The 11,107-nt window shown below is 38.6% G+C and overlaps 1 protein-coding gene across 2 annotated transcripts; it reads right to left on the reverse strand.

Moving 5' to 3' along the window:
• Positions 1-281: 281 nt before the first annotated feature.
• klf5b (Kruppel-like factor 5b) lies at positions 282-5,956 on the reverse strand. 2 transcript variants are annotated; one of them, XM_044217718.1, is made up of 4 exons: positions 5,763-5,956; positions 2,864-3,788; positions 2,670-2,729; positions 282-2,280 (listed from the first exon to the last, which is right to left on the reverse strand). In XM_044217718.1, exons 2-4 carry the CDS (start codon positions 3,774-3,776, stop codon positions 2,102-2,104), a joined length of 1,152 nt encoding a protein of 383 aa, XP_044073653.1. In that variant the 5' UTR covers positions 3,777-3,788; positions 5,763-5,956; the 3' UTR covers positions 282-2,101. The 2 variants fall into 2 exon arrangements, with proteins under 2 accessions (XP_044073653.1, XP_044073652.1); XM_044217717.1 differs by lacking the exon at positions 5,763-5,956 and adding an exon at positions 4,649-5,666.
• Between the last annotated feature and the right edge of the window lie 5,151 nt (positions 5,957-11,107).

Genomic DNA, 11,107 nt, shown 5'->3' on the forward strand with positions numbered 1-11,107 from the left:
AATTTAAAATTGCAAAAACTACATCTGTCAAATTTTGCAAATATTCCACATAAATCTGTTCTCTTGTTTCTCTTGTTTCCACATAAATCTGTTCAGAACATACATTTGAATAAACTGAATAAACTTTTACAAACAGAAGAACCAATGAAGAAGATAAACATGACTGTACTCATCTACAATCTAAAATCTTTATTATATTTCAAAAAAGTGAGTAAATTTAAGGAAGAATGGAAACAGTTATGTGTTTAACATATTTTAAAAATCAGACATTCAAAAAGAAATATTCAACACAAAACTTTTATTTGCTCTGTGAGGGTCACATGGCTTCCTAGCACATTTAATCATTGGTTTTATTATTTATTTAGGTTACATCTTCATGTCAAAATAGTTGTGTGTGTGTTTATATATATATATAAAAAGTATTGCAATAATTCACTGGCACATACTCCACTGAGCTGCTTTCTTGGCTGGAGAAAGTGATGACAGTGTGGACTGTAACAATATTGTATAATTTGCTCCTTCTTAGACTTTGCCAAAAAAATAAAAAAAATAAACAGTCTTTGCAATTAAAAAAAGTTTAAAATCTTTATACATCCAAGAACAATCAATGGATTGTATCCTAAAATAGCAGATACAAAATATATACATCATAACAAATTATAGACTTCAAAAATCTATTTTGTTCAACCTGAATCAAATTATAAAGAAACTTGGTCATAAATAGAGATTGCTATATTGTGGAAATAAGGAGGGGCAGCCAGAATCATTTAAGCAGAGTAGAGTACCTGATAAAAGTTTGTTTTTCATTGATCCAAAAAAAAAGCATTTAAAGGCACTTTCAAAAGATGTTTGAATACGTGGATAGTAGTCAAAGAAACCAAAAGCTTACACAGATGTTCAGACTGGCAGGTGCTCAGTCTAAGTCTAAAAAAATCTCAAGCTCACAAACATCACATTGAAACCACTTATGAAGACAAATCATCAGTAATATGATGCTGTAATCCTGGTTTAAGATACCTAATGTTCGGACCCATAATTTGCTACCAAAACAAAGTCAAGATGAAATGTCATGTACTCAAAGCTGTCAATTTTATTTGAGCACTTCTCTTAGGAAGTATTGCTGAACTTAACATGGGACAAAACAAGCCCATCAAAATAAGTTAAACCTTTTCAATAATTTAAGAAAATCATGCAGTGTTCATAGAATTCCTGAAATCAAAATGCACCATTTGAATTTACATCTGCACCTGCTTGAAAGACATTTAGCACTTTCTGTAATGACCATATCTATGTTACAATATAGGGGCACGGATATAGAACATTCATAATGCTGTCCAAATGAATATGATTAATATATCATACCCATTATCTTCCTTTTATCTCAGCGTTATGAGGAAATATAGATTTTGTTTTGAGTAAAGTTAACCTCAGTGGCAAAGTAACCCATAAATCTGGCAGTGTTGAAGTCATGCTGTATGCACTGCACTCACCACATGGCTTGCAAACAGTGCTCATCCCAATATTTATTTCTCCTACTTGTTTACGCAGAACTTTAACTAACTGCTGTTACTTTCTATATCACGCACACACACTATCAGTCCTTTAACCTGCTGGCTAAAACAACATATTCTTTGACCTCCCAGTTAATAGCAGTACTACAGTATATCTGCACTTATCGTGCGGCAGTTTGCTATTTAAGTTAATTAAATAAATGCCCATACCATGACACATTGCTGATATGATCTATAAAAAAAACCCTGAAAATAAAATATTGATATTTGAAATAATAATGAAATGTGAAAATATAGGCTTAAAAAGATGGAATATTATTTCATTATTACATTTGGCTAATGATTTTTGACTGACACTTTTGCAATTGTCCCCCAATATTGGGGCATACATGTGGAAATAAAATAAGGCAACAGTAATATTTAATCTTTTTACAATAAAAGAAACAATTACTTGTGGGCCAGCACTGCTAATAAAGTCTCCACTGGGGAGTGAGTGAAATAATCCAGTTTTTAATTTGTTTGCTGATATGTAAGTGCCAGTTCTTTGTCTGAAAAATAAAAAGATTGACTTGATTTGCATTAGAGGGTTTCTAGCTCTGGTGTCTCTTCATGTGTAGGGCCAGGTGATCAGAGCGGGAGAAACAGCGGTTACATACACCACACTGGAAAGGCTTTGCCCCAGTGTGTTTCCTGAAATGGCGAGTCAGCTCATCAGAACGGGCGAAGCGCCACTCACATCCCTCCCAGGAACACTGGTATGGCTTCTCTCCTTCAGCAGACAAAATAAAAAAAAGAAGCAAAATTAAGCTACACTAGACAGCCAACACACATATGGACAAAATTCTCTCAATAAATAACATTACTTAAAAATATGGAATATTTCTACATATCCCAAATTGCTAATAAATGAGTTTTGATGATGAAAATGCTGATACTTTTTCATACGCGCACCTCAACTGTGAGCCATAAATCACAGTGTGTCCTGTCTTTTTCCCTGCCCCCTTTCTGAGAGCTGCAGGGTTTATGTGATTTGACAGCAGTGAGATGTGGGCCAGGTCTGTCAGCAGACAGAATGCATCTGCATGCCAAGTACATTTTCTGCGTGGCAACATCACCACTTTCACCCCAAAATAACAAGTGCAACTCAAAAGATTTTACCTGTGTGGGTCCGTAGATGGGCTTTTAAATGAGAAGACTTGGTGTATACTTTCTTGCACCCTAAAGAAAAAGAAAGCTCATTATGATCAAAAAACTGTGCTCACACTTGGCCAAAAAATAGAAACATTTCAGTTTTAATGCAAAACTCTAAACTCAAGTTTATTGTTCTTGTGCAGACTGGACAGAAGACTCACCTGGGACATCACAGTGGTGAATCCGCCGTCTCTCCAGATCAGGATTACTCCTTCTGTTGTACTTAAATGGAGCCGACTGGGCTAACACTGGGCACAGTGGGCCAACACCCGGTGTCGTCTGCACTGGTGTCAGGGTTGAACGCTGGACTGGTCCAGCACTTGGGCTTTGGACTAATCCAACATTGGAATTCTGGTCTGGGCTTTGGATTGGAGCTACACTAGAAGTCTGTCCTGGATCAATGGGAGTATGGCTCTGAAAAGTTAACTTAGAGGCGATGCTGGCTTGGTAGGAGGGAGGCGGGGACAGATTGTGAAGGAGCTCCTTCTTCCTGTCTGGACTTGAGGGCTCAGAGTTCGGCGGAGAAGGTGGCAAATAGGTTGGTCTCTGCTGATGGCCTAAGTGTCGATTAAATGGAAAACATTCATTCTGAGGACTGCTTGTGGGTTTGGAAGAATTCTGCGCTGGGCCTACATGGACGTCCCCAATAGGAAGACTTAATGGGGCTATGGGGATGGAGTTCAGCTGTGACCCATGAATGAGCTGCTCCAAGTCAGAGTTCAAAAGCTGAAACAGGGGAACATCCTGGAAATCTGGCACTTCTTGTTTAATGAAAAAATTACCGCTAGCAGTGTCAGCCCCACTAAAAACACCAGGGTATTCTGGAAGAGCTGGTGGCACTCTGTTGCCCTGACAGGTGGGGTGCATCAGAGAGTGTGACGGCTCTGTTTTGATCTGTCTCATAGTCCTGCAGAGACCAGGTTGCAGGTATGTGACATCAGGAAGGAGCAGGCTCATGTTGACGCTGTAAGGCGAGGCAAAGTCCTCGGTGAAAGGTGGCTCTAGGATCAGAGCACTGTCCCTGCATAACGTTTTGGAATTGTCCTGTGGGTGCGGAGACAGGTAGCTGTCCATCTCTGATTTACCCTGAAAGACAAAAGAGGAGGAAATGATCAGATCAGCCATGGTAAAGTTATGTCTGTTAATCCAAATGCAATGGTATTAGAAAAACAAGTGTTAACTCATTGATTCATGCTGCCACATGGGTTATTGGTGTATAAGATATTTTCCTTTAACACTATATATTGCAAAAGCAGTAAGATGCACAGCCAGCACTGAATTTATCATGCACACTGAACGCTTCAGTAGTCTCTACAGTTGTTCTTCTTCTAACATAATGATTACAATGCCTGCCCCCCCCCCAAAAAAAAAAAACAACCTGCTGCTGAATGAAAACCAGAACTACCCACCATTCTCCTCTGATGCTGACGCATCACAACACTGACAAAATAACATAAATAACTGGTGTGAATCAATTTGGGGATGCATTTTGGGCCTGCACGTTAGGGCCCACAGTGCCACATCAAAGACGCCAGCACCCCCTCCCTTTACAAGCAGCAGACGCCCTTCTGAAACGCTCCAGCCTAAGCTGTTTGGAAATACATGGCTGAAATTAGAACATCCAGTTGCTCTGCAGCGCTATGCATCCCTTCCTCGCAAGTTTCGGGAGCGCCTGCAACGTTTCACATCCCAGCCATGCCCTGCTTGTGATTCAACCTACAGAATGTCAGCATCAACACAGACATTTCAGTCACGTGTTAGGACAGTAGCTGCGAATATTATAACAAACAAACATATAGGCTCTAATATTAGGCTTACGTCTATAAATGAAAACAGCCTGTTTTGCTTTGATCAGCAACATACAGTCTTTCTACGTCAAACAAGCAGGCATCAGTAAACAACGTGATGTTCTGAGGCAGATGCAAAAGAAAAATGCTGTCCCCTACCAAATTGTAATCATGAAAAGAGGAAGTTCCCGGGATGGCATCCCTCGTGTTATAGAGCACTTGTCCATGATCTTCACCTCTCAGTCCGTCGGCTGTCAGTAGTGCGGTGGTTTTATGGAGAAACTGAGCGTCCTGCCCCGGAGCAACCCAAACATTATTCCTCACGGCAGCGGCCATAAAAGCAGAGGTAGTACTGTCTAACTATCCGAAATCTTTAACAAATAAATTAAGCATATGTATTATTTTGTTTCGAAACAATCTGTACGAGCAAAGAGCCAGCTGTCAAACGTTCATTCTCCCTATTTTGCGCTGGCTTGTCAAATTACGCAACTGCGTGATATCAGCGCGTCTGCAGGGCGGGGCTGAACATGTACAAAATAAACAGGACAACCAGGCGATCGGGATACACCTAGTGTAATGAATACTGTGGTTGTATGATGAGGTGAAATGGCTGAGGGTAGAAATAACACTAAACACGTGGGGATAAAGAGGCTATTGAGAAAGATTAACGTTTCAAGTGTTTCAAGTTTGTGTGAATAAAGGAGCAGTTTATTCACAGACTTCAGAATATAGTGAGTCAGTAAGTCATTGGTTTAATCAGTGCAGTATTCCCTAGGATCATGTTGAACAGGCTGTGTGCCTTCTTTAACTTCCATATAACTTGTGAAAGTGAACTTTACACATTTTATTACAAAGGTTGATTCACTCATTTCTGACCTCTAAGACCCCTATGGAGAAATTCAAACGGATGATTTATCTGTGTCTAACCTGGCACCACGGTGAAGTTAGTACAATTGTCCTCTCATTTTTTGATGCAGTTTCTGATTTTCTTTAGAGCCTCCAGCACACTTGGGTCCTGGTCTGGCATGTTAAAAACGCCACTGCAGTGCAGCTGTCTGTCAGGACTGCATACTTGATGCCAACATTCCTGAGCCAGCAGTGAAGCCTGCACACATATACTGGCAGTGGATGTTTCCATCAAAATAGCTCAGCATTTCGCTCCTACATACATACATTGTGTGTGATACTTACATTCAGCAATGATCTGCCCTATAATAAACCAAACTAAATGGCAAATGCTGCATTCAGGTACTTATTTTTACTCTTTACATACCTTTTGCTGTGACCTTGTAGGAACTTTGACATATGATGTTTTTATCTGCCTTTTTTGTTCTTTACATCCTTGGATATACTGTAGATATCTGGCTCAGCAATGGAAAAGAATCAGAAATCCAACACCCAACCCTCTTGAGATCACAGTGACAGCAGCTTTATACCTCAGCTTAACAAAACAACTCACTTGACAGGGTTTTGTGTTTTCCTCACACAGGTATATGAAGTAATACCCCATGCAAATTATATTGCCAGTGCAACATGCTGGAACTGGAAACATAGGTATGTCACAACGTTGGCACGGATGTGGAGAAGGCTAAGCAGCATTTCATTATAAGAAGAAAAAAATCAGTGAGTGTTTTTTTAATGTGACATTTACTGCCACTCCCATCTATGTTTTTCTTCAGGCAGTTTTTGTCCTCTTTTGTCCTCTTAAAATGTTGTAACTGCACCCACTGTAGGCTTGACTGAACATGTTTTAAATGTGAGTATCTCTGAGGTTAGATAGGGTCATATGTAAAACTAAACGTATTGAAAATGAATGTTAAAACAGTACAGTATGTGTTATATTAAATTATTTTTTCACCATTCATACACTGAAAAATCATATTCATCCACTGCTCTTTATTTGGGGTTTATAAGTGAGAGGTCTTTGTTGTCCAGGCCCCTGAGCTATGAAACTCCATGACCGAGGATCACAGGCAAAGTCTTTTCCCTCTCATAAATCCCTCCTCAAAACTAATTGTTATCTTATGGCGTCCTAACTCACTGTAATTTGTTATATTTATTTTAATCAGGATCTCATTTTACTTCCTATAATTTTAATTTCACTTATTTTTTAACCTTCTGTTATTGTGTTAATCTTGTTTTGCTGTTTTTTAATGAAAAATGCATTATAAATAAGTTATCATCATCATTATTACTAATATTAGATATTGTTCTGTTTCTACTTAATTTATTATGAACCAAAAATACTAATATTATCGGAACTAGTGCTCACCAAGAAAATGCTCACTTATTCAGATTTTTCATATTGCATTAAAAAATCTGAAACATATTCAAATGACTGCTGATCATCCAATTAGGAACTGACTGATTGCTTGTCATGTGCTGACCTTTTAAAGTGCAATTTAAATCCATGGATGTCTCAGCTCCAAGAGGAGCAACTGTCATTCTTGGCCGTGGCTCTTCCTGTACAGCGAATGTGAGCCGAGCCCTCCTCCATATCCCCCCGTATTAAAACCTCACAATATGCCCAACAACTGCACAGCGGAGGAGAGAGAATGCACGGTATGTGCTTACAGCATCACAACCCCTCTCTCCTCTCACATGGACTAATATGGCCAAGCTAAGAGGGGATAGGACAATAAACACATGCAGCACATTGCTACTGTAAGCACAGCTTTTTTATTTTGAAAGGGTAAAATAACTTTCAATAAGCGGATCAAATTATTTGGTGTCTTTTGTTTGTGAAATTAATATGACTAATAGTGTGTGTATACTTGTGTGCCGCTAACTTATCTTTCTTTGTCTGTGAATAACCTTAAATGATATGACATTCAGTGTAACACAAGAAATACAAACAAATCTTATGCTCTATATATAGTCTATCTTCAAGCAGGTGCTTGGCACTCCCACCAGAGGGCAATGGTCAGCTGCACTGGAACCTCACTTGTGCATTTATGTACTGTAGCTTTGTAGTGCTGAACCATCAAAGTAAAACTGTTAATGTATTCCACTTTTATATTGTGTATAATTTACCTTCTATAGCCAGTGAGTGGGAACAGCAATGTGATGCTTTTTTATGCAATCAATTGGCACTTTCAGTTAGTGCTATTAAGAATTATTATTTTTTTGCCTGAATGTGTTTTTGATGACACATGCGTGTTAATTTTAAAACCCTAACTATTTTGATTCTAAATTACAATCTTGACATATGTATTGATAGAAGGACGATTATTTTAAAAAGCTTGCTTAATACATATTTTGTTTGACTTTCTATATTCTGTTTAAAACCTCGAGTAGGCACTCAGAATTATAATTTATTTGATGTCAGCTTTACAAAGCCTGTCCTTGAAAAAATACAATCAATAATTTCTTCTTTGGCTTTATTATTTCGTCTCAAGTTTGGCTGTGTTACAAGCTTGGCTTGTTGACTCTGTACAGCATTTATCTGATCTGACATAGTTTCATTAGTAATCATTTCCATATAGCACACAACATTAGAGTACTCCTGTTTGTAAAACAGCAGATGAGGCTAATGCCGTCCTCTGGGGAGAAATTCAATATAATTCGTTAATTAAATGGAATAATTTAATTACAGTAACTTAGAAAGCATTCATCAATATAATTGTTTCTGGAGCCACCATTATAATTGAGGTTTAAGTGAAAACAAGTCCATTTCTAATGTTGGTAATGTGCTGACATAGTTCTCCCACCCTCCATTTGTTCCTCTCTGTGATCTTCCTACATGCCGTTTCTCCACAGTGTTTTCGTTTGATAGCCAGCCATACCACATCAGCAAGACCAAAACATTTATTATAGCCATTTAATTTAACCTCTCTACAGGCACGGACAAGAAGACAGAGATGATAGCACAGCCGCACTGAAAGACTCTCGCTGTTCAGCTTCTAATCTGATCCTCTCTGTTGCCCTTTCATGAAGACACCAGAGTATTACCCTGACTCCAAACATACCTCTGCCATTTAAACTGTCTTGGATTTCACCACAAAGAAGACCAAATAAAGTCCAATTCATTCTTCAGGGCCCAAATAATAAAACATAATTTTAGTCTAATCTGCCTAAAGAATGTCCTCTGTTTGAAGTTGACAGTGCTCTATCTTCTGGGAGGAATAATTGCCTTTTGAGTACAGCAGGAGAGGCCTCTGAGGTAAGCCTGTCGAAGGCCCTGCACCTTACAGGTGTGCCCTTGGACAGACAACCTCCTCGTTGTTCTAGAGAGAGAGAGAGAGAGAGAGAGAGAGAGAGATGGGGGAAAGCCAAACTGAAAGACTTCATCTGCCAGTTGAAACTTTACAAGGCACTGGCATCGCAGCACCACTCTGCATTCTCAAATCACTGTGTGGCCAAAGTGAAGTGAACAAAGAAACACTGATCTCCAGTAATTCTGTCTGATACAGCTGACAAATTCTTGTCATTAAAGGTTTATCATTTTGTTGGACAGGTTTGTAAAATTGACCTGGTTGTAATCTGTTTGATTTAGACAACTGCATTTGTGACGAAGTTACTGACAGTTATTGTCTAGAAATATAAATGACACTCCTCATAGTACAGGCTGTGTGCTTACAGAATCAGATTTCAATACATCAGCCCAGTTTGCCTGCATGGCCATTGAAATCCGTGTGGCCATTGATTTTGAAGTTAAACATTAATTTCCAAATCATTTTGGTTAAAGGGTAGCTATTTATCAGCTATATGAGACAGTTATTTTGAAGCCTTCTTTCTAAGACAAACTGAATCTCTGCTTCATTCGTCAAACTTATCCCTGTATTTTAATGGGGCCTATTAATTGAGCAGAGAAATCTGTCCCTTTCTGAACATGGCACTGAAAGCTGCTGAACAGCTGTCCCAGCTCTGGAGAATCATATGGAAGAATGCATTATCAGCCTTGTTTGAATATTCCCTTAGATTTGGAATAATCAGGCAGCTATTCAGCAGTGAGATGGCCACGCACAGATGCCAAAGCACAGCTGAGGGGAGCACAACGGTGTAATGCCGCTCAAACACACACAAAACCAACGGCATGAAAAACGTGAATAATGCAGGTGTGCTGTATTTCTGTATAGTGTGCTTATCATACATAATAGCTAAGACACTTTCTTTCAGTCCTTTTATCTCCCTTTTTTTCTTTCTTCCTGCCATGTTCAAGGTGATCCTAGCTTTGCATATGGCTGATTAATCTTATTGCACAGTAGCTAACATTGATCACAGAAATGATTAGAAATGCATTAGTCAGCAGACTGTTTGGAGTGGTTGGGTTTAAGTGCTAGTGCCAAGCCATTTTCCATAGGTGTCCATGTTTTTAATTTTGTTATATAGAATTTTGCAAATGGATGCATGCATGCTGCCCAAATACAGCATCAAAGCTTTAATGCTTACAGACATAATTTAATCTCCTAGATGGCAGGCCTGATGGACTGTGTAGAGAAGGCATCCCTGCTAAATTCATTATGCTAAAAGTTGCTAGATCTCACGAGCTGATGAGAGCTAGACAGAGTAGCATATAACCTGTGTTTGTATTTTGTGCTGTATAAGAAATCCTGGCTCTGCATTGCAATGTTGATGAAAGCAGACTCTCCTCTATCAGAGTGTTTGCACTTTTTTTCACCAGAGAGCTGTCACCAAGTTAAAAAAGTGAATGGTACCAACTTCTACATACAGTAGCCGTAACCATAACTATAATGTGATATTTAGTTCTAATGGTTGGTTGTGTTTCTCTTAGACTCCACACATATAAACTAAGCATAGTAATCCAATCACATACAGTAGTTGACCATGTTTTGTATAACACAGTGCTACTCAAGTGCTAATGTGTTTAAAAAGTGACACTGCCACCTAGTGAATCAGCTTAAGATGATCTGTTGTTTCACACTTGAAAGCAACATTCAGAGGTACAAGCAACTAGGATATGCATTTACTTTGGAAAGAGTGCCATTCCTTAATCCCTACAAAATAAAAGTTAAATGCAGAAAGCCCTGGCTTCATCCCAACACACTTTTTGAAGCCATTATTCATTTCCCCCTGACCTCACTGATGCCTCCTTTAATCATTAAACAAAGTCTTTCTTTATTCACAAAATTTCTTTCTTCTTCCGATTTCAGAGGTAATGGATGTTCGAGTTCACTCTAAATGCCTTGTAGCTTTTATATGTACTTTACTTTGGTACACAAGAACACCCATACCAAAGCTATACTAAATTAGGTTCATTATAATGATGTACTTTACAGAGATCATAAGCATAGGGGAATGTGAGCAGAAAATTACTTATTTATCCCATTATTTTACATTTACAACAGGAAACTCTGGTCAGTTTACAGCAAAGAGAACTGACAAACACAATATGGCATATTAAGACATTTGAATTTTTAAAATGAATCATGAATCACACTGTTTAAATAAATAGGTTTGTACAATTTTCAAAACAATAAAATGCACTTGATTACTTTGCAAAGGGAGACCTTTACAATTAAAAAGCATGGCATCCCTTCAACAGCAGAGGTGCAACTCATAAGGGTCCCACCAAGACAACTCTTGCCACATGTTCAACACTCCCCATTAAAAACCTGGGGAAATTAATGAGCTTCCATTGGCACCCTCACAACAAAG

The sequence above is a fragment of the Siniperca chuatsi genome, linkage group LG12 (genome assembly GCF_020085105.1).
Source record: "Siniperca chuatsi isolate FFG_IHB_CAS linkage group LG12, ASM2008510v1, whole genome shotgun sequence".
NCBI classification, from domain to species: Eukaryota; Metazoa; Chordata; class Actinopteri; order Centrarchiformes; family Sinipercidae; genus Siniperca; species Siniperca chuatsi.

What these genes read in the sequence shown, in the direction of transcription:
- klf5b (XM_044217717.1), bottom strand. Translation starts at nt 4,825, where the DNA reads ATGGCCGCTGCCGTGAGGAATAATGTTTGGGTTGCTCCGGGGCAGGAC. An exon ending in CTTTTCATGATTACAATTTG is followed by an intron (nt 3,789 to 4,648) that starts GTAGGGGACAGC and finishes TTTGTCTTTCAG; the next exon opens with GGTAAATCAGAGATGGACAG. An exon ending in CCATCTACGGACCCACACAG is followed by an intron (nt 2,281 to 2,669) that starts GTAAAATCTTTT and finishes TGTCTGCTGAAG; the next exon opens with GAGAGAAGCCATACCAGTGT.